This window comes from Podarcis filfolensis (assembly GCF_964270895.1).
Source record: "Podarcis filfolensis genome assembly, chromosome: 15".
Classification (NCBI taxonomy): Eukaryota; Metazoa; Chordata; class Lepidosauria; order Squamata; family Lacertidae; genus Podarcis; species Podarcis filfolensis.
In genome coordinates, this window is record NC_139618.1 from 8933853 (window position 1) to 8957771 (window position 23919).

The 23919-nt window shown below is 42.8% G+C and overlaps 1 protein-coding gene across 2 annotated transcripts in view; it reads left to right on the forward strand.

Annotated features, from left to right (window-relative positions):
- Positions 1–23919, forward strand: part of PAFAH1B1 (platelet activating factor acetylhydrolase 1b regulatory subunit 1) — a 55998-nt gene that overhangs the window by 25185 nt on the left and 6894 nt on the right. Inside the window, exons 2-8 of one of the 2 annotated variants that reach the window (XM_083587877.1) lie at positions 2089–2299; positions 12914–12998; positions 16355–16429; positions 17362–17568; positions 19666–19834; positions 22128–22230; positions 23040–23268. In XM_083587877.1, the coding sequence (XP_083444003.1) occupies positions 2268–2299; positions 12914–12998; positions 16355–16429; positions 17362–17568; positions 19666–19834; positions 22128–22230; positions 23040–23268 (900 nt within the window). In that variant the 5' untranslated portion in view covers positions 2089–2267. Of the gene's footprint in view, positions 1–2088; positions 2300–6156; positions 9495–9579; positions 12999–16354; positions 16430–17361; positions 17569–19665; positions 19835–22127; positions 22231–23039; positions 23269–23919 lie in introns of those variants that run through there. The other variant, XM_083587878.1, reaches the window with a different exon arrangement.

The window sequence follows — 23919 nt, forward strand, 5'->3', positions numbered from 1 at the left end:
GACCGGTGTTATATGGTCTCGGCGGCCGCTCCCAGTCACCAGTCTAGCTGCCGCATTCTGGATTAATTGTAGTTTCCGGGTCACCTTCAAAGGTAGCCCCACGTAGAGTGCATTGCAGTAGTCCAAGCGGGAGATAACCAGAGCATGTACCACTCTGGCGAGACAGTCTGCAGGCAGATAGGGTCTCAGCCTACGTACCAGATGGAGCTGGTAAACGGCTGCCCTGGATACAGATTTGACCTGTGCCTCCATGGACAGCTGTGAGTCCAAAATGACTCCCAGGCTGCGCACCTGGTCCTTCAGGGGCACAGTTACCCCATTCAGGACCAGGGAATCCTCCACACCTGCCCGCCTCCTGTCCCCCAGAAACAGTACTTCCGTCTTGTCAGGATTCAACCTCAATCTGTTAGCCGCCATCCATCCTCCAACCGCTTCCAGACACTCACACAGGACCTTCACCGCCTTCACTGGTTCTGATTTAAAAGAGAGGTAGAGCTGGGTATCATCCGCATACTGATGAACACCCAGCCTAAACCTCCTGATGATCTCTCCCAGTGGCTGCATGTAAATGTTGAAAAGCATGGGGGAGAGGACAGAACCCTGAGGCACCCCACAAGTGAGAGCCCAGGGGTCTGAACACTCATCCCCCACCACCACTTTCTGAACACGGCCCAGGAGGAAGGAGCGGAACCACTGTATGACAGTGCCCCCAGCTCCCAGCCCCTCAAGACGGTCCAGAAGGATGTTATGGTCGATGGTATCAAACGCCGCTGAGAGATCCAGCAGAACTAGGAAACAGCTCTCACCTTTGTCCCTAGCCTGCCGGAGATCATCAACCAGTGCGACCAAGGCAGTTTCAGTCCCATGATGAGGCCTGAATCCCGACTGGAAGGGATCCAAATGGTCCGCTTCTTCCAGGCGTGCCTGGAGTTGTTCAGCAACCACTCGCTCAATCACCTTGCCCAAGAATGGAAGATTTGAGACTGGGCGATAATTGGCCATCGTGGCCGCATCTAAAGATGGTTTTTTAAGAAGCGGTTTAATAACCGCCTCTTTCAGCGGGTCTGGGAAGGCTCCCTCACGGAGGGAAGCATTCACCACCCCACGAAGCCCATCGCCCAGTCCTTCCCGGCTAGCTTTTATAAACCAGGATGGGCAAGGATCCAGGAGACAGGTGGTTGGCTTCACTCGTCCAAGCAGCCTGTCCACATCCTTGGAGGTAACTATTGTCTGTAGTTCACTGGGTTTTGGCTGATGAGTCATGACTTGAAACTTGCTCACTAATTTGTATTGTATTAGTGGTGTCAATACCATTTTCAGTTTTAAAAATGCTTTAAGAGGAAGAGAGAACATTTTTATGCTATAGGACTGACTGTTTTTACAGTTCTTCTTGGAGACCCCAGCCTGGAACTGATGTTCTGTGGGAAGGGAACTAAGGGTCTCTAGCAAACTAATTTGCACCTCATCAAGTGATTAAACCAGTACAAAGCCAATATATAGTTTGGCATGTGTCCACAAACTGAGAGAAAGAAAGAGGATGAGGAGCAAGGTGGGCCCTTGTAGTAAAAATAAAACAAAATAGTGAATTTCATATGGCAGGATGGAGCTAAAGATTGGTCCCCATTCTAAAGGCCGACCCTAGTGGAATTACAAAAGTATTTATTATGTTTTCTACACTCTGCATAGTTGTTGCTTTTCTCTTTGTTATGATGGATGACAAAATTATATGCAACCCTTAATTTTCCCAGCTTCTACCAACAAGACTTGCTTTTTTGCCCAGGTATAGGATCAGCCCCTGTTTAATGTGTTTGAACTTAATGTTTTTTCTGTGTTAGATGCTTTTATGTTTTATTAACTATGTTTTATTAGCTGTGTGTTAGGTGCTTTTATGTTTTATTAGCTATAGGCTATAATTGTATTTTAATAGAATATTGTATACTGCTTAAGAGTTTTTAAAAAAACTATTAAGCAGTTTATAAATGTTTTCAACAAATAAATAAAAATAACATTTGTCTAATGAGTAGTCAGTACTTCAGTGTTGCCGAAGTTGTTCATAGCAGTAATTGCACACACTCTTGCATTTTCTAGATGGAATGAATCTTCCTTGTTGAATGCATCCTGTCTGCTTGGTAGAGTTTACTTGTGGAGACACATCGTCCTTTGGGTTGAAGCCACTTTGTGGCAGACTGAATTGTGGATCCCAGAATCCCAAGCTGCTTGACGAGGAGGAGACAGCTGAATCACGTTAACTTGACATCACAGCCACAATGGTGCTGTCACAGAGGCAACGAGATGAACTGTAAGTAGCTCAAGAATATTAATCTTACCTTGCTTTCAGTTGGCTGTTATGGATCGGACGCTATCATGTTTTCTTAACAAATTGTAAAGCTTTCTGTGGGCATCTTAATCAGAATGCGCTAGACATTAGTTTTTAAAAAACAGTTTAAAAAACAGATCTGGCCACAAAGCAAGAATGAAGAAATGGGTTTAGTAATTTTGTGGGATCCTCCAAATTCTGGAGCTAAGCAGTGTGCTGGCCATGATGTTAATTTGTTTTTTGGGAGATGGGTGGGAATGGGATGGAATTTGTATTCTGGAAAAAAAATATATTCCTACTCAACTTGGCAGGCTTTGTAAGCACATGTCTGATATGCTTCTGTTAACTTTGAAGCTGTGGTTGTGGGCTGTTCCACAGTTGATGCCATGGGAGTGGGGCAGGTTGGAATGGCTTGGGAAAAACTGCCTTGCAGGCCAGATTGGGACCCAGTTACCCCACATTCTGGAGGTCCCTTACTCATGCTACAGAAGGTCCTTACAAGAAATCGGTGGCAAGCCCAGTTCTTTTCAGGTTTATTTTTACTGCTCAGAGGGCTGTCTTTGCCAAGTCTTCAATCTGGACTGAGCATTTTGTTCCTCCTGCTGCTGTTCTAATGATTGTCAATGCTGTTAAATATGTATTAGGATGAAGTTTTTGTTTTATTGTAGACCATCCTTAGTGCCCTTGATTGGTTGGACATACATTCTTTATAAAAAGAAACACAGACCTGTCAGAAACCTATACAGTTAAACCTGTGTACATTCCCGACTCCCTGCTTTTTTCCCCTATCTGCCTGTCATTTGCTCCAGGTTTTTTATATTGTGAGATTGTGGTCTGGAACATGAATGTTTTGCTTGTACGGTATCTTAATATGTTTTTATTTCTAAATATTTTCACCCCACACTTCACCTATAGTGATAGGACTGTTTACAAACTCAATTGTTTTATTCTAACTCATGCATAGGCAAACTCGGCCCTCCTGATGTTTTGGGACTACAGCTCCCATCAAACCTAACAGAACCAGTGGTCAGGGATGATGGGAGTTGTAGTCCCAAAACATCTGGATGGCCAAGTTTGCCTATGCCTGTTCTAACTTGAATACCAAATTTATCTTAAAAGCTTCAAAGTCATAAATGCAGTATAAATGCAGTATTAAAATGCACAGGAAAGTATCTAAAATGCACAGGAAAGTAAGAAGTTCTTTCTTTACTTGCTGCTGAAAGGACAGTAAGAAAGGTGCCAGGTGGAACTTCTGCGGAGAGTGTTCCACAACAGGGGTGCCACTACTGGAAAGACCTTGGATGGGGAAAGCACCTGTTAGATAAGGGAGATGTTTCTTAACGTTCCCAGTCCTGACCTGCAAAGGGCTTTGCAGGTCAAAACCAGCTCTTCTCAGTTGGGCCTGAAAACTGTGTAGGAACTGTTGCAGTTTTCAAAGTATGGCTATAATATACCCAGTCTCAGTTCCCATTCCAATATGGTTTCTATATTGCTAACAAAAGTTTGTGAATGGAAAAGAATAAATAATTGTAATGCTCTCTTGAGGAAGGGTTTATTTGCCATAAATGTACATCTATTGCAGTTGCTGGTGCACATTTTTCTGTATTTTGGGGGTTTTGGGCACAGTTGGCTTGCATATTCGAAGGAGAGCATTTAGGGAGTAGAATGTGTTTAAGTTCTATTATCTGGATAAGCAAGATAAGGATTCACTGAGGCTGAGAGCACTTGCTCACAAAGGGCACTGCTTTTCTCTTTCTGCATGAGTTGGGCGGTAGACAAAATTATTTGATACTCCTGTTAAGATATTTACGGCATTCCAAGAACTTAACACTGTATGTTAAGCAAACCTGTAATGCTGGCAAGGTGATCTTTCAGCAGTATTTGAACAGTTAACTGGTCAGTTAATTGCTAACTGATCTGCTGACAAATATTGTCCTGCTTCAGCCAGCCAAGTAAATGCCAGGTCCCTTTCATTTAGGCCACAGTCTACCTTGACTGTCAGAGCACCATCTGTTAGAACAGGGGTGTCTCTTTTGTCCTCATCACTGCAGGGGTCAATATCTGATGCTTGCACTGACATGCATGCTAATCTCTGGAGCATGTGCCAGCATTGTGATGTCTGCTGCTGTTAAATTGACTTCTTGCTTTGCTCATTCTTGATCACATGGTAGCTCAAAAACAACTGCAAATGGTTGGAATAAAGACTGTGTGTTCTGAAGTTTTAACTGCATAACATCTGCAAATAGGATGACAAATTATGTGACAAATGCTGAATTTATATCTCCACGATTGATTTCATTGATTTTAAACCTCGTCTAGTAATGGTTCTGCTGGCAGTCATGAGGAGCAGCAGAAAGCTATGCAGAGCCTGAAGCCTTGTACCCACACTTTCAACACTATCTCTGCAAGATTTTTTTTAAAAGGAGAAACAAAGTTCTGTGCTTTCCACAAATTAGTGTATTTTTACACCCACACCCACACACCTGTTTACAAGGGAAGGTGACTCCTAGCCTGCACAGTGCCTCTGATGACTACAGCATTTTAATGAAGGTGTGGTTGAATAGCCTGCCCACACTTTTGCTTGTAACAGAAACTAAAATTGTTTTCAGGAGTTGAACTGGAGTCATGGTCTACGCATGCAGGAGAATGAGGTGGGAGGAAATGCCACTTCTCATTGCTCTCCTGTGTGCCAAGTGTCTTCCAGGTAAAAGTTACTGTACCAGGGGTACCCTGTGGTATTAGTGTTTTGATTGCAGAGCATTTTTTAATACAGCAAAGCATTCAGAAACTGATCCGGCCGCAATCTGAAATAAAAATAGTCCATTCTGCCACTTCATTTTTGCTGCATGTAAAGACCAGGCATAACAGTTTGTTGCTGCATCTCTTTGGGCTGTGTTATGTTATCACAGTGTGTAAGTGCATGTGCTTCATAACTGTGAAACCCCTTACACTGCTCTTCCTGGGATTGGTGATGCTGTGTGTCAAGGTTAACTTCTGTTTCCTGGTCTTTCATTTTAAGAAATAGTGATTGCCTCCAAGCCTTGCAGAATTTAGTCAACCCTGCTGTGAGCAGATACAGATATAAGGTGGGATTTATTAGACCAATTCAGCCATGAGCCCACCTTAGGCAAGCAACTCTCCCATAGGCTGTTATTCCCCTTCCTGCAATTTGGGATGAGGGGTAACCAACCTATAGAATAGTCCAGCATTTTAAGGAATACTTGAAAATGTCTGCAAAGTACTTCCAACATTTGGTTTTGACCCTGTAAATCAGTGATGACCAAACTTGGCCCTCCAGCTGTTTTGGGACCACAATTCCCATCATCCCTGACCACTGGTCCTGTTTGGCCAGCAATGCTGTAATGAATATTATTATTCTAGCCCATGTCTGTCAACACTTGCAATGAAAATGCCCCTGTAGACCAGCAACACCTGTGTGCAGCTTGGTGATATAGCCAAAACAAGGACAATGAAGTCCCCAAAGTGACTGTCAAGGCTCCCTCATTTTTTAATTTAATTTTATTGAATGTATATCCCACCTTTTCTCCAAGGAGCTCAAGGTGGTGTACATGGTTCTGGTACCCATTTAATCATCAAAACCAACCCTGTGAGGTGAGGTAAGCTAAGAGGCAGTGACTGGTCCCCAAGATCGCCCAGTGAACTTTGTGGTCAAGTGGGTATTTGAACCCTGATCTCCCAAATCCTAATTTGATACTCTAACCCACTACACCACACTGGCTCTCAGAGTTAACATGTTGGCTTGTTAGGCATTTATATGTTTGAGAGATTCATTTTGTTCTTGTTCCATCTGGTATGGGTGGGGCTGCCTCAAATTAGCAGGTGTGACGTTGCAGAGCAACAACAAACGCAAGGAACTTGTGCATCCTGTTACTGCGCAGTAAGGGTGCATCTGAAGATGTCAGGCCAGTGCAGTGCAGGTTTTGCTGTCATCCTCGTGTGCATCTTTCTTTCATGAGAGGAGGACAGAGCTGTGAAGATGATATTAGATTAATGTTCCTTTAACTTGTATTTGATAAGTGAGTTGGTGGTATTTTTGCAAGTCTGTTGGCACCCTGCTATGAACCTAGTCCAGGGGTCAGCAGACGTTTTCAGCAGGGGGCCCATCCACTGTCCTTCAGACGTTGTGGGGGGCCGGACTATATTTTGAAGGGGGAAAAATGAACGAATTCCTATGCCCTACAAATAACCCAGGGATGCATTTTAAATAATAGGGCGCATTCTACTTTTGTAAAAACACGCTGATTCCCAGACCGTCTGCAGGTCGGATTTAGAAGGCGATTGGGCCAGATCTGGCCCCCAGGCCTTAATTTGCCTACCCATGACCTAGTCATTATAAAAAGCAATAGTAAATGAGCAGTAGAAAGGCCAGTACTCATGTTGTTTTAAACCAGAGGTTGCTAACCTGTGGGCTTCTGGATGTTGTTGGACTCACAACCTCCAGCAAGATATTGGGAGTTGGAGTCCAGCAACATATGAAGGGCCACAGTTTTCTTTCACCTGCTTTAAACCACAGCTTAGATTAGACTTATGCATCCTGTTAGTGCAGATCTGAACCTGCCAAGCCAATGCAATACAGTTCTTAAATTCTGAGTTGAAGTGAACGAGTAATGTTCTGGTGGTGCATGTTGTTCAATAATCCCAGTGCTGCTGCTTCCCTGTTCTTTTCTTCAGTGCACGAGGGAACAAACAAACCAGAGGCTGGCTTGATGTTAAAGTGTGAGTCAGCACTCAGGGATTTTTCTCTCCTAACCATAATGTTAAACCAAGGTTTGTTCTTGGCTTGCTGTCATGGCTTGTTAGTAGTGCTGGTTCATGTCTAATGTCTCTGTGTTTTATTTCCTCCCTAGAAAACTGAAGAAAGGAGTGAAGCATGATTTGCTTGTTCATCTTAAAGCATAGTTTAAGATAAACTAAGGTTTAATGTGATTGTTAATTGGGACACACACACACACACACACACCCCATCACAGGGAAAGCCCAAAATTTTCAGTCCCTGCGAATGAGTTATATTTGTTCCACTGTATAATTAAACTAAGTGCCTTCATATATGGAGAGAGAGAGCGCACATGAGCAATTTTAAAAAAAGTAAATAAAGGGGGAAAATAAATTGTAGCACAAATTGACATTAAGAATGGGGATATTCTCATTCTCCCATTGACATTTAGAGATGCAGATGCTTCATGATCTCTGCTGCATCCAACAAGGAGCAGATTCTGGGCCAGGAGGCACTTCCTTCCAACAGTTATTGTACTGGGACCTCTGTAGTAAATAGTCTTAGGTTCCAGGTGGCCTTATCTCTGGTGATGCATGTTAGCTTTGTTTACTTTCTTGCAGGCCAATTTGAAGAGAGGTTCAATTGAACCACTCTCATCTTAGCTCCCTGCTTGTCCATTGTTCTTAAAACACCAGAGAAGAGAGTTTAAGCCAGCTTTGCAACTCTGCTAAAAGCTCTCTGAAGTGGAAAGGTTTTCAATCTGCCTTCAAAAGGCTGAAAGAAGTTGCCAAGGGAAATTTTTGGGGTAGGAAGTTCATAACTGCCAAGAAGTGACTAGATCAGCCCTCACCATCTTGGTGCCATTTGGGTGTTTCAGACTCCCAGCAATCATTAGCCCCTGGCTGGAATGGCCAATGGCCACAGGTGATGAGTTGTAGTCAACAAAACGTTTGGAAGGGACCAAGTGGGTGAATGCTGGTCCAGATCATATGACCGCGCACAGTACCTCAGGTAGCAGGGACATTTGCAAAGGAGACTCTGGATGGTCCTAATGTATAGAGGAGTGTCTTGTAACCAGTTTTTTATTATATGAAGTTGCTGGAAGAAGTCAATTGAAGGATTTGGTTTTTAAGATGTTGCTTTCTATGTTGTAATTTTGATTCATTGATTTTTTTTATTAAATTCCTACTTGTTTTATTTTTTTGCACCGTTCTGTGAATGTAGGGGTGTGTGACACACACAAAAGTAAAGGCACAGCGTCCAAGTCTGCAAACACCCTTCTAATTGAAATGTGAAATTAACTTAAAAAGCAACACATTTTGGGAAGCAGCAGGGGAATGGCGTGGCTATGAAATTTGAGAAGCAGTTTTAATTACGTTTGGGTGGCTCGGCAATTTTTCTATCATTTTTAGGTCCAAAGAGCCTATGTCTAATCGCAGTAGATCAGATAAGGAAGAACAAACTCTTGGTCTGGTAATCCAGCAGCCTTTGTTCTTCTAATTATTTCGGATGATCAAAACTATCTGATCCAACTGCAAACACTTTCTAGTGGGGTGTGGGCCATTGGTCACGTTCCAGGGCCAGAATTTTGTCTGAGCATCTTGGGTGCTTTTCCTTGAAGAATTGAAGGGCTCCAGCCTGCTTGGTTGAGCATTCTCAGCATTCTTCCCTTGGGGCTCAGGGGACTGCACCAGGCTCTCCTCCTTCTGACCCCTCGCCACACAATCCTCAATGCTCTCCAACTTCCAGAAGATCAACGCCAGAGACCTTCCAGTGAGAAGGCTTTGCTCACCAATCAAGCTTAACAGTTCTCCAGTAAATAACTCCTCTGTTGCTCCAGGCAGATTAGTTAGCTTTTGAGATGTTATTTGAATGGCGGTATGGGCTGTTACTTTGAGCTGCTTGGGTTGCTCTAATCTTTGTGGGCTTTCCTGTAGGTCTGTTTTTCTTTGAACCTTTTGATCTAAGGCCTTTTAGCTGTTTGGGGGGATCTTGCCAGTCACTGTCTAGCTGCTGAGAATTGGAACTATCTAGGGATTGTTTGTCACTGCCATGGAGATTATTTCCCTCCTCCGTTTGGACTTCCGAACTTGTTCCTAGCCCATCAGTAGCCCCCTTTGCTATTTTGGGAGTTATCCATTCTGAGAAGTCAGTCAAACTTAGTTGTTTAGATTTGGATCTGGTCAAGTGGCTTGGCACAGAACTGCTTTTTCTTGGGCATCAGGGCAGGGTCAAGACCCCCGGAACAATCCAAAACAATCCTTGTTACTTACGATTTGTTCAGTTTCTGAACTGGGGATGGAAAATTTTAGTCAGTAGACAAAACTGCAAGTCAGTCACAGAGGCAGGTTTCATCGGGCGTTCATTGTTGTGGTAAATCAGGTTGAGTGGTAAAACAATAAAACAATAAACTAAAAACAAGGAGAGGCGATGAGACAGCCAGTAAGACATTAAAAATGTGAGATTAAAATCAGGAAGTAGCTAAAAACTACTTGAAAGCTTTATTGAAGGCAGGAGCTCTGACTAGTAAGACATTAAAAATGTGAGATTAAAATCAGGAAGTAGCTAAAAACTACTTGAAAGCTTTATTGAAGGCAGGAGCTCTGACTAGGCTGCTGTCTCGGCCACCATCTTGGAAAAGTCAGGACCATGCCATTTTTACTTTCGCGAATGAGTGGCCCCCTATCTCCATTACTGAAGTTACAAGTTTAATTGATCAGATGAAAGCAGGAAAGGCTGCCAGCCCTGATGCTATTCCATCTGAATTGATCAAAGCCAAGTCAGAGTGGTGGGCTCTGATACTAGCGGATCTATTCACTGTGATAGATAGATCTGGTATCATGCCTAACTCATGGCAGCAATCTATAATTATCCCAATCTTTAAAAAGGGTGACAAAAAGCTGCCATCCAACTATTGGCCAATAAGTCTATTGTCAAACATTGGGAAATTGTGCGCTAAACATCTGCTAAATAAACTAACTACTTGGCTTGATGAAAATAACATCATAGGTCCAAGAGTAGGCAGGGCTTAGGCCAGGGAAATCCACTTTACACAACTGCATGGTGTTATCTCACTTAGCCGCTAAGTAAACGCGGCTTCATAAAGAATGTCTTTATGTGGCCTTCCTAGATATCAAGGCTACTTTTGACACTGTTGACGGGGCTGTTATGGACCAAATTGGAGACAATGGGCCTAGAACCTAGATTACTATGCTTGATCAAAAAGCTTTATACAAATAACACCTGTCATATAAGAACAACACCGGGGAATGTAATGACAGATCCCATCATTATAAACCGAGGAGTAAAGCAGGGCTGTGTACTTGCCCCCTCTCTTTTTAATCTTTTTCTTAATGACCTCACTTCTTCACTAAAACAGGTAGATGCCTATAACCCAAAACTCAACCCATCAAGCATCCCCATTCTCGTATATGCAGATGACATGATTTTGCTTTCATGGACAAGAATTGGCCTAAAACGATTGTTAAATTCCTCTATTGACTGTCCAGAATGAAATTGTGCATGAACTTTGATAAAACCAAAATAATGGTTTTTGGGAATTCACGCAAGAGCTATAGCTGGGTACTTGGTGGAAAACCCATCCAGCAGGTATTTGAATTTAACTATCTGGGAATTACATTCCATCTATGGTCCTCGCACCATGCAACGGTGGTGAATGCCAGTAAGATGTCTGTGCAGGCAATAATGCTATTTTTCATAACGAGGTAATTCACATATCCCCTCTGTCCTCAAGGTCCTCAACGCCAAAATAATAGCTCAGTTGCTCTATGGAATTCCAGTCTGGCTGCCAGGGTTTACCCAGCTGGTAGAACTAGTGCAGGCAGCTTTCCTTTTTAAGATTTTTGCTGTCCCACGTTGTGTACCCTATGCAGCCTTGTGTCTAGAGGGAGGCCAACACAAGGTAGAGACCGTTGCCTGGGCGAGATTTCTTCTATGTTGGTTAAACATCTACCCTGCATTAGATAAAGATCCTTTCCTTGGTAGTCTTGTCAGACCCCTTTCTTTCCCCAGGGCTACAACAGTTTAACATAAAGGTACAGCACCTTGGACTGTCAATGGAACTTTTGCGATCAATGCCTCCACCATCTGCCAAGGCTATAATAAAAACTAGGTTGTGGGACATTGAATGCCAGGAACTAACAGCAGCAGCAGCAGAGAAAACATGTTCCCCTCTTTACTTTCAGCTTTCTTGGGCACATGAAACTAATTATAATTATCTTGAATTTCTGCTTATCCCTCAAGAAAGAAGGGCATTTTCGATGGCCAGGTTTAATTCAAACCCATCAAACCTCCTTTGGGGTAGATTCTCGGGAATGGTGGAAGGAGAAAGAATTTGCCCATGTGAAGATCACCTGATGGAAACTCTTACTCACATGGTTCTTAAATGTAAACTATATGCCGATCTCCGCCAGCAGTTTCTAGAACAACGCTGCATTCCCAAATGGAAACCAGAGTTGGAGGTCATACATTTTCTATTACTGGGGAATGATCAGGAGCTCACCAAATTAGTGGCTAAATATCTTTATTTGGTTTTTTGTCGCAGAAACACATTGCAGATGCCTGATCTCCCTGGAGACCTAGAGATGTAATGTTAGATTTTTTTGCCTCTTTTCATTTGACAAATGAAGGGGAGGTGGTAATTCTGTATTGATTTACTATGGATGTTTGTATGTGATGCCAATAAAAGGTTTGATGATGAGACAAAAAAGAAAAGAAATAAAAGATATGGGAGGGAATGTTGCTTCAGATACTAATGCTAAGTAAGACTTTTAGGGTCAAAACCAGCACTTAAAATTGAAGATGGAAACAGGTAACCAATATAGATCTCTTAGGGTGTTGTGTGGTCCTTTCAGAGTGTACCAGTTACAAATACAGATGCTGGCATTTTTGACCTGTTGAAGCTTTTGAATTCTCTTCAAATACAGACTTGCACAGAGTGCATTAGAGTGATAGGGCATGTATCTCTTACCAAGGCAAGGGTACAGCTGGCGCACTTTGTGAAGAAGAAGGCACTCTGGGCCACAGTCACCTCTTAGGAATCCTAGAGAAGCCCCATTCTGTGGATCAGCAGTTCAAGGATGCATATGACACTGTCCAGGTCCTGTTCACTAATTACTTGATCAAAAAATCCTACACTCCCCACCAATTCTGTCACACCTGGGTTGAGTTTCAGTTTATTGTTTCTCAGCCAGCTCATTACTGGTTCCAAGCAATGATTCAGGGTTTCCACTGCCGCAGTGGGATTTAAGAAAAAGGAGAAGCATAATTGAATTTCATCAGCACACTGATGATGGTAAACTCCAGATCCTTGGACAACCACCTCCAGTTAGCAACGTCTAGATATTTGAGTAATAGGAAAACCCCCTGGGATTATTTGCATTGGTCAGAAGAGGATGTTCTATCTCCCCTGCCCCCTGGCACAACAGTAGAAAACACACCTAATCACAAGGGAACCGAGGCAAATTTTCCCATTCCTATTAGGTGGTCCAGGATTATACCGTGGTCTCTAAAGCATCTGAGAAGCAAGAATTCTTTTCCCAATCAGTGTCCTGGCAGTGGATAACTATTATCCTACAGCACGTGAAGAACCTTTTTTTATACTACAGTGGGTATGGAGGGAAGTTATAAGGACCACCAGAAAGTTCAATAAACCATTGTGCACAATATCCAAAAGAGAACTAGCCATTAGTTCAAAGAAAAAGGGAAGGAGGTATTCTTTTACTTGTTCCAGTCAAGCATGTTTGGGTACATAGCTTTGTGGATGGGAGGGGGAGAGAAATTTCTACAGGATTAATTATAAAAAGAATATTAATTAATGACCTAAATCTCACTTCATTTAGAAATCGAGCGATAGCAGATTACCTTCGTTCTAATGGCTATGAAGAGGCATACTCTGTTTTTAAAAAGGAAGCAGAGCTTGATGTGGTGAGTACAGACTTTGTATTCCTTGTGTGATCCTCCTGATTAACCTTTCTGTCATATATGCAGTAACTTTCCAAATAGAGGTAATGGAATGGAATGCTCACAAATCTCTGCAATTAACCTGAATGGTTACTTAAGCTTCTACTATCAGTGACTGTTAAGTTAACCAAGTTTGTGGAATTGTTAATTTTCCACCTATCTTTACTTGAGGTCTGTACATTGAGAATGCAAAGTAAATGGACCAAGATATTCACTACTAGCCACAATGGCCATGTTCCACCTACACTGTCAAGACACTGTTGCCTCTGAATTCCAGATGCTGGGAATCACAGGTGGGCAGAGTGCTGTTGTGCTCAGGTCCTTCTTGCATCCTTTCCACAGGCATCTGGTTGGTCACTGAGAATAGGATGCTGGACTAGGTGGGACATTGCCTGAACAAACAAGCTCTTACAATGTCCACATGTCTATAAACCTTTGCACCATGTCACATTGCCCTTGAAACTAAAAAGCATGAAGGATATCTATCCTATCACATTGTAGTTATTAACTTCACATGGCCCACCTCATTAAAAGAAAACCCATTCCTTAGTCCATGTCTATAGCCTTTAACTGTTCTAGAGAGGACTTGGTTGATCACCTTTAATTGGGGAATTCCTCTGGAATAGTACTAGCTATGTGTAACGTATACAATACATTTTGAAATCAACATGTTTTACACTTGCAGCAAAAACCAAAGGATCCAACTATTTACTTAAAACTCAGAGTTGGGAGAGTTTAAAATGGGTACTATAAATTTCTTCAGTGGCAACTCTAGCCATATTTCATCACATACCGGCCAAAATTTCACACAGACATAGAAACCTTTCCAAAGGACTGTGGAAAATGCAAGAGCAGTCCCATATAGGAATGCTCTTTCTAACATAAGTTTTTATAACACCTACAGTTCTTGTTTTCAGATTATTTAGGATTTCTAAACAATTCCATCTTGGTATAATATTTAGGTGCGCTTTTAAGCACATTTCTTGTGAGACAATGTTGTTTAGCACTTGCTTGATTCTGCTTCTTGCAAAGCCTTGCCAGTAATGTGTCATTTGCCACCAGTTTATCCTCACCTCATCTGTACTTTCCTGTCTTCCTCTTCCATGTTTTATCCTGCTGACCTTATTTGAATAATACAGGCTTTCGGTAGAAACAGCAGTCCTGCTTCTGTGTTCCATGCTCCCTGCAACAACAAGCATGCAGTTTATACCACCTAAATGTTAAGTCGTGGAGTTTAGGCTTTCTTTGTAACGGAAGTGTATGTCTACCAGCCCTAAGGCATTTGACCCAACTCTTTTTGAAATAATTGAAACTCCTAATTCAGCTCTTACTTTGTAGGTTTTGAATGAGGAATAGCTATCTTGGTGTGATCTATAAATACTGTGCTATTTCTTCAGATCATATAAGCGACTCTGACTCTGAACCATTTAAATATATGCTAATCTCCTAAGTACCCTTTAGGCCTACCAATCACGCTGTAAAAGCGTAGAATTTTGTCTGCCTTAACCAAAGTACCCACATGAGGCCCTACATTTCATTTCCCCAAATCTCATTCAAATAAAGTCCTGGTTGTAATCTCATTGTACGCGTAATTGAAAATGGGGCTTGATGAAAGGAGTGCTGGCATACCCATCAACCTCATTAAAAACTCTTTCCCCCAAAAGGTAAGAAGGAGGACCTGGATATGCTAAGCAGCCTTGTTATACAGCAGTCATTAGGGAGATGTGTTTCACTTCCTTATGAGAGAGCTGTGTAGTGAAGCTGTGGGAGTATGAATTAGGCAGAACTCTTAATGAACTAAAAGACCCCAAAACCCAAGCACCAGTGAATTGGAATCTTATCCGTGCAACTGCTTCAGGGGCTACATTTGGCTCCAGCACAAATTAGTTCCACAAATAACCCCAAATTCCCCCAAGCACAGAGGGTGGTAATACCTCCACTGTGGCCTCTTAACCAAGAAGATAATCCAATTACCCGTTCTGACGTTCTGCTATTCTCCTGCCTTTTACAATCTCCAGTATTGCTGGACTCTCTGAGACCCCAGAACTTCAACATTGCATATAGCATCTGTTTGCACTTTCTTTGATTTTTGAGATTAACCTCTTCCCTTAATTTATAGGGCACACAGCTTGTTTAATAATAATAATAATAATAATAATAATAATAATAATAATAATTTTTGTAGTTGTGGGGGAGCTGCTGCACTTTAACCAGTGCCACTCCCTTTGACCTTCATTTCTCCGCTGGGCTGTGGTTTCTGGCCATGCCTTTGTTGAACACCCTGACTCCACAGATAATCAGAATGGAGGCAGACCATTCTGAGGAGGGTGTGATTTTTTGGCTTTCATAAATTCTGAGAACTTCCTGTAAGCAAGAAGTTATTTCCCTGAAGAAATACTGTAAGGAGGGAAACTTGCCCAGGATGCTTCACCGGATAGTTCAGTGCTTGTGTCTGCTTTGTGCTCTTGGTTGATGTTGGATCATGCATATCCTGAGGATTGTGCCTCTTAACACAGACCTGTTCATCAAGGTCATCCACTGATGATTACAGCAGTGGCTTCCTGGCAGAGTAATTGACAGAATGTGTGTGAGCATGGCACTGGCTGCCACAAGACGGACCCAAGCTTAGGGGATCAGACAAATTCATGGAGGAAGATGAGCTTATTAGGCACGATAACAAAACAAAACCTGTACATTTACTGGCACTGTGCCACAGAATACTGATTGCTGGGGAGCAAAAAAACATGGAGGGTTATTGCTTTCATTCCCTGCTTGTTCCTTCCCAAAGACATCTGCTTGGCCACTTGTGGGACAATGAAGTTAGACAGTTCTGGAAAATGTGTATCAACCCATCATTCCCATTAAACCACCACACTTGCAAGGGTGGCAGTTCGTTGCAGCCACATTAAACAATTCACATGGTCCAAAGGGGGGGAAAAGACCCCCCAAAAGCATAGAAGCACTCATGAAAGCAGATGGAAGGAGCTTTTCCCCCTAAATAGCTAGTTCCTTTGGCTTTTAATGTGTTTTATCTCTGGCTTCATACATATTTGCATCAAGCAATATATAAAGGTTTGTAGGGTTCATTGATAAGCCCCACAACTCCATGCCTTCAATTTCTAAGACAATAGAAAATGCTATTCTTATTTAAAAAAAAAAACAAAACTGGCAAAATATTGCTCTGTTTGATGTTCTTAAATTTGGGAGAAAATGCTGCTAAGCAGGACTGATGGCATTGCAGGGGGGTTGGTCTAGATGACCATGAGGGTCCCTTCCAGTCCTACAATTTATGTGTTCACAACAATTCTCTTGATCTTCAGAATGAAGAGTTAGATAAGAAGTATGCTGGACTCTTGGAAAAGAAATGGACATCAGTTATAAGATTACAAAAGAAGGTGAGTACAAGTCTCAGTTGGTATATTGCTGGCAACACTGCTGCAGTGCTTTTAAAAGAAGTATGCAAAACAACCTATCCGGTTGGAAGACCATACTATGATAACTAGTTTTATAATTTTTGACCTGACAATATATTTGCAAATCATGATTTATGTCTGTGTGTGCTTGGCAGAAATCACAATGTGTGAAAAACCATGAAGTCAGCCAATGCCTCCACATAGCTCCATTCTTATTTCAGACATTGTGATATATCAGTATATCATGATGTTCAGCTGGTTGAAAACCAGGTATCACCCAGCTATAGTCTCCTAATTCCTCTAAATATGCCCACTGGTCTCAAGGCTAGGAGGTATGTAGGAGATAGGATCCAGCTGAAGCCTTGGCAGGTTTTTGCTTTAAACAAACACAAGCAGCATTTTTAAAAGGTAATCGTAGCAAGGATATTTGATACAGAACGCAGGAAAGAGAAAAATTCTGGCCGATAAGGAAGGAATGACAGAGCAGTAGACTTGCACTCATATCTAAGGGAACAAAGTTCAGGTAAAGTAAAAATGACGACAAACACATTTTCTCAAAGCTAAAATGAGCTAAGGAGGGTTGGATTGATTTCAAGATAACCAGGCAGATATTTTCCTGTGGATCTCAGGTTTTGTTCGGTTCCTTTTAGCTGTTACAGCTTGTACTATGAAGATAATTTGAGAGCTGTGTGGCACAGTTCCAGGGTTGCTGTGGATTTGGTAATGGTCAATGTGTGTTGGTCCTTCAGGACTTGCAAGGTCTTATTTCAGACATTGTGATATATCAGTATATCGTGATGTGTAGCTGGTGATATATCACAAAGTTGAACACCAGGTATCACCTTTTGTTTGTCTTACACTTTTGTTTGTTCTCTCCACTCCTCTCTCCCTGCCCTCTCTCCAAAACCATTTAGGTTATGGAATTGGAATCCAAACTAAATGAAGCTAAGGAAGAATTTACTTCAGGTGGGCCACTTGGTCAGAAGCGAGACCCTAAAGAATGGATCCCTCGTCCTCCAGAAAAGTATGCGTTGAGTGGACACAGGAGTCCTGTCACAAGAGTAATTTTCCACCCAGTTTTCAGTGTTATGGTTTCTGCTTCAGAGGATGCCACAATAAAGGTAAGACTCTTCTATAAACCTGGTCTGTCTTGCAGCTCTCCAGAAGTGTGCACCTCAAGGGGATGCTGCAGGCGATTGACACAGGAGGTGTGAGCTGATCAGAATTGGGATATGGCTCCCATTGTGTTTTTTGGACTGTGTTAGCCCAAGTAATATTTTTTTTGCAAAATAGCATTCTGTGTTTGTGGTCACCCATAGAAATGTAGAAGCTTCAGTTAATACGCAGCCTGGTGGTTTGCCTCCTGAAGCTGGCATGGGTTAATGTACTATTCTCACCTACTCTTCGAAGCCTGCGTTTGTTTGCTGCAGGCACACTCCTGGGCACAATATAATGTACAATCTTAAACAGCTTAGGATTCTTCAAGTATGCCACTTACTGTACTGTAGTACTGTGGCCCTTAGTAAGAACACCAAGAACACGATGAGTATGTTGATTGTAGTTTCCAGTCTTTGGGACTCATTCATGTGGACGCTTCCTGGAGCCTCAATCTCGTTATAGCTTGATTCTCAGTGAGGTGGTCAACCTGTTATCTTCGCTCTGGGGCTCCACTTTGGGCCACAACTATTGCTCTTCTATTCACAACAGAGATTCCCTCCACAAAGGGCTAGGCTTCCCCCTGACAGATGCTAGCTTTCTGTATGCAAGGATAATGGTGGTGATTATTGGATGGAGGAGCATTCAGTCACTGTGAACTAGTAGAACACAGGTTGGCCACCTTGGTGAGTACTGGGCCCTGCATATAAGGAGTTGCTGGGGCTGGCATTGGTACAGTCAAACATATTTGGCACAGTTAGTGGGGAGAGGCTGGCAAGCAAGGAGGCACTGGCCAGACTGGTAGTGAGTATATGAATACTTAAGGGCTGTGTTGTATAATATATTGTTTTAATACATCACCTGAAGCAATTGGGTTTTTCATACATGACCCATGAAAAACAAAAACAAACCCCAGCACACCTTTTGTTCTGTAGTCACAAGAGACTGAGTGAACAGTGGAGGACGGGGTAATCACAAGACAGATCCTTAAATGGATTGGCCCTTTAGGCCTCAAATACTTTAAAGCAGTGGTTCCCAATTACCTCTAAGTACTGCAGATCCCCCGTTTTTCAAAAGCCAAGCCCCTACTTTTGAAAATTGTGGTATCTCTATGGTAGTTTTTGTTACATGAATGTCTGCAGAACACCAATTGGGAATACTGCTTTAAAGACTGACTCGTTCTCTACAGACCCCCTTAGCTGCTAAGATTGGCAGAGGAGGCCCTCTTGGTAGTTCCACATCCCTCAGAAAGGGGGGTATGGCCCAACAGAGGGCATTTTCTTTGGCAAGCCCTAAGTTGTGGAAGTCACTACTGATAAAGATGTGTCTGGCGTTTTCATTATATAGTTTATGGCAAATGCTGAAGATACGCCTCTGGCTTTTGACACTTGAGAATGTATATTTTTAGGACCCACTTTATTTCTGTAGATTTAAGTTGCTTTAAACTGTTTTTTATAACTCTGTTCTAATTGTTGTGACCAATGCTGGGACCTTGGGGTGAAGGCAAATGGAATAATAATATTTTAAAAACTTGTTTCCTGCCCGGTATCCATTGACCCATTTGGGTGACTGGTTCCTCCCATTTTTTGTTCTGGCTTTATTCTTAGTTGCCAATGTGTGCATGGCAGATACTCAAGAATTTGAAATAAAGTATTCTACCTTGGTATGTCTGAATATTGCTTTTGTCTCAGAGAAAGCAGGAGTTTTATGTGTCTACACAAATAAAACATGTGCATCATCCCATAGAAAGGGAGTCTGCTCTTGTTTAAGGCAACAGGAAGAGCAGCAAAATGTGCTGTCTTCTGGCTTATTGATTTATCTTGGAAATGGGTGGGTGGAGAGAGAAGGAGAGGTGCTTATTATTGTCTAATTAATTTGAAAAGTCAGTATACCCTTTGAAAATGTTATTGGTTCTTCCCTTGCTCCATCTCTTTCTTCCATTTTGAATTAATGTTGAACAGAGTGCCAGACAGCTGCTTTGAATGCAAATGAGAGCCTGGAAGAAATATATATATGTATTTTGTGAGGGCAGATGTTCACCAATTTCTTTGTCTGCTTCCTAGGTATGGGATTATGAGACAGGTGATTTTGAACGAACCCTGAAGGGCCACACAGACTCAGTGCAGGATATTTCCTTCGACCACAGCGGCAAGTTATTGGCCTCCTGCTCTGCAGATATGACAATTAAGCTATGGGATTTCCAGGGCTTTGAGTGCATCAGAACCATGCATGGTAAGGAATTGAGGAATCCCACACTTGGATTGTGAATTAATATCAAACCAGTCCAGACTTGCCCTTTTCTTGAAACTGAAATTAGGAAGGGGATGCAGAACTCTTAAACCAAGGTCTGGGGGGGGACGCTGCAAGATAGCGATTTGCAAGGGGCTTTTCAGCTGATTGTTGGGTCCTGAGAAATCCATTTCAGCGTGCTTTGCAGATGCTGCTAATCAACTGATTAATGGTGCCCGCCCCACACCTGATGGTGTACTGGGCAGACAGGCATGGCTTTGGCTTTGCAGGTCAAGTGGGGGAGGGCTGGAGGTTTCCCACCCCTGCCTTACACATATGATGTGGTAAACTCATGGCTGAACTATATCACTTCAGTCAGCAGACATGTGGAGGGGAGGGCATCACACGATTGAATGCTCTCCTCTCAATAAAAATTACTGCACATGTAAAGCTAGTTGTTGGAAAGAATGATTCTAGCTTAGCTGTCTCTCTGACTCTCCAGCAGAGAATTGTTCTGTATGAAAGAAGATAATCATGGGGGCTGTCACTTGCAATCTGAAATTGGTATAGTCAAAACACAGACCCACCATGTTCGCATTTTGAGTTATTAGATAAAAAGATGGTTGTTACCTGGTCAGTATCCTGCGTATATTTTGCAGCCTGTGCTTGAAATGTTAACAGGCTTGTGTTCCCTATTGCTATTTTGACGAAGTGGGAGCTGTAAGGCTTTAATATGGACCCATTTCCTTAGCTTGCTGGGAAATGAGACGAGGCAATCTTGCTGTACTGTATAGTATGGTTAGAGCTGAAGTACCTATGGGAAGCATCACATTTTGGTTCATTCTGTTGCCAGCTATATAAGAATCTTGGATATTTCCCAAGGAGGGCATAATTTTTGCTCCATAGTTGAAACCTGCCTGCCTTCTGTGTTCAGACCATAGCTTGCTTGTTTGAAGCATTGTTAACTACTCAAAACAATGGGAAGGACTCAACATTTGAAATGGGAAAATATGATTTGAAAGGGATTGGGTGAATTAGGCTAGGCTAGAGTTTTGCAAATGTGAATTCTGCTTCATGTGCAATCGCCCCCTGCTCTGTTCAGCTTTCTGGAGGCAGCTGCCTGCCTTTCTTACCAGGGAAAAATAGCAGAAGCAGCGGTTCTGGCCATTTCTTGTTGCTGCCTAGGAGTGTCCTTAAAGAGCCCGTAGAAGCAGAATGTGCCTCTATAACTGCATTTATGGCCTGTGGAAAGGAGTACTGTGTCACTGGACCCAGCATGGGAGAAGATGGTTGCTGTTTCCCAGAGAAGCATTGGAGAGAGAGCACATCTTCACAAGCTCCCCTCCCGGTCCAGTTCTCTAGAATCTGAGAGAAGCTTCTTACACCACACTGAGCTTTGGAGCAATACAAATCAAGCCTCGCTGTGAAAGAAAGACTTGGGCTGCTTCTGCTTGCCCCCAAAGCCAACAGGATAAATAGATTTCCCCGCGTTGCTTGCCCCTTGTCTGCTTTGCATGCTTGGAAAACTTTGGGGAGGGGTTTCTTCATGCAGTGATGGAACAAGGAAATCCTCTAAAGAAGAGTGTTGCTGCTTCCAGCTTCTCCTAAGATTTTGTAGTACAAAGATGAGAGCTGTGTGATACCCTCCCCAGGTCTTCTGGCGTGCATGCAAGATTTGGACAAGGGGGCAGTGGTGTTTCCACCTTTGCACCTTTTTGCCTGTCCCTTTCAAACTTTTGTTACCAGCTCAATGATATATTTTTGAAATGTGGCAACCAGAGTGTTCTCAGTATTTCATATATGACCACCTGATGCCTGCTTGCCTGGAACACACGGTACTGCACACTCCCTCTTAATTGCTGCTGCAGCATCACTTTCTCTATTGCTGGCAAAAGTGCTGAACATCTAATGCACCTGCCTTGCCTGACTTTGAAACTGGGAAATGCAGCCATGATAGTTTCATGTTGCTCATTACAGCCTGCCAGTGTGGGGGGGTGTGTTTTGGGGGTGGGGGTGGGCTAAGCGCCCTGGTTTCTTGCTCAAGTTCATTTAAGAACTTAGATTCACAAGATTCTTTTTTTGGAAACCATGCAGCACACTTCTTCTAATAGCCAGACAACCACTGTAGACGTCCTGTATTTCTCTCAGTTGGGTCCCTGGTTTGCATATTGAGGGTTACCATGCAGGATTATTGTTGCTTGTGTGAATTGAGTACTCTTCACACACATTGTGAACTAACACAGTCGCAGCAGAAGCCTGATGTGAGCGTGTTTGTTGTGTTGTTTTCTTTTTCTAGGTCATGATCATAATGTTTCTTCAGTAGCCATCATGCCCAATGGGGATCATATAGTCTCTGCCTCAAGGGATAAAACCATCAAAATGTGGGAAGTTCAAACAGGGTAAGATTTTGCAGATGTGTTCATGTGACGGAAGAAACAGTGCCTGGTAGCTTTTGAAGATTCTCCCTAATGCATGGGAAGGGGGAACCTCATGGGCTCTTCTTGTTGGACTTCAACTCCCATCAGCCCCAGCCAGAATGGCCAGCAGTTGGGAATTGTAGTCCGCAACATCTGGAAGGCTAGTGACTAGTGGTATATGCCATTGGTCTTCAGCAAGTGGGATAGGGCCCACGAATGGATGAACAGCCTGATGTAGGCAAGGCTCGGTGCAGTTGCTCTCAAAACATGCAGAAAGGTGGAGAAGACTGCAAGCAAAGGGATATCTTCTCTACAAGCTTAACTGTTATACCTCCCTCCGATCCTGTGGCTTGGTGCTTCTTGGAATCCTATTAGATCTCTGAGAGAAGGAATGATATACTAGTGTGTCACCAGTGTAGAAATGCTAAGAAGGAGACAGAACAGTATGAGGGAAGAAGAAAACTGGCATAATTAATGTTCATTGTTAAAAAGAGTCTCAAGATTGCCTCAGTGTTGAGGATTCTCCCAACTTCTCCTTCTGATTTATATTTTGTATTACCTTTTGGAAACAGATTCTTTAAATGATCCAGATAGCCTTTGGTTTAACCTTCTGCTCAGCCCCTTGTTCTAGCTGCTGTTTTCTTCCTGTCCATTTGCCCAGACTTTCCCCAGTCTTCTCAACTCAATTTAGGCCTTTCATCTGTCAAAACATTCTGTTTACAACTGCTGCCAACACCAGCATTGTCCCTAAACCATCAATACTTCTTTTTGTTTATTTCCCTTGCAAACAGCTACTGTGTGAAGACTTTCACGGGGCATAGAGAATGGGTCCGCATGGTGCGGCCTAACCAGGATGGCACGCTGATTGCCAGTAGTTCTAATGACCAGACGGTGCGTGTCTGGGTGGTAGCAACAAAGGAGTGCAAAGCTGAGCTCAGAGAACATGAGCATGTGGTAGAGTGCATCTCTTGGGCTCCAGAGAGCTCTTATTCCACCATATCGGAAGCTACGGGATCTGAGGTAAGGAGTCTTATATTGTGCTTCTCACTCCTCTCCTTTCCTTTCCTCTCTCCTCCCCTCCCCTCAGTGTACATTTCAACCTCTTACTCTTCATTGGGGCATGCATGGACATGTGGGATTTGTAGTGGCTGTCTTGTTGCCTCGGATTTCCATCACATGCTGGTGCTCTCTCCCGCAGCCATTCCACCCCTTTGATTCAGATAAACATCTGATCTAAAGCTCAAAGTCCTTTTTTTTTTTAACTCAAAAAGGAAGAGGTGGTGGCTTTGGGCAAACTTGTGTGGTTACATACGGAAAACCCATTTTTTAAAGAACATCCCTCCCCCCAAGTGCACTAGACTCTTACTCCATCTTGCTCAGTGCAGTGTTCTGGAGCTCTGTTCTAGAGCGTGACAGAATCCTACATACTTGGCCTCTTGAAATGGGCTATCTCCCTTTATGGAAGTGACGTTTCTTTTCTGAATTATTTGGGGCACCACAGTGGACATATGCTATCACTCAACAGTGGCCAAGTTTGAACCTGGTCCCTTTTTTCACTTACTTAAAATAAAAGGCGTATGTGTGTGATTTAAGGTCATATCTCTCAGCTGACTACTTAGCTGCTTCACTTTCTCTCCTCTGCCCTCTACTGGCTCGTTGCAGAAATGATTG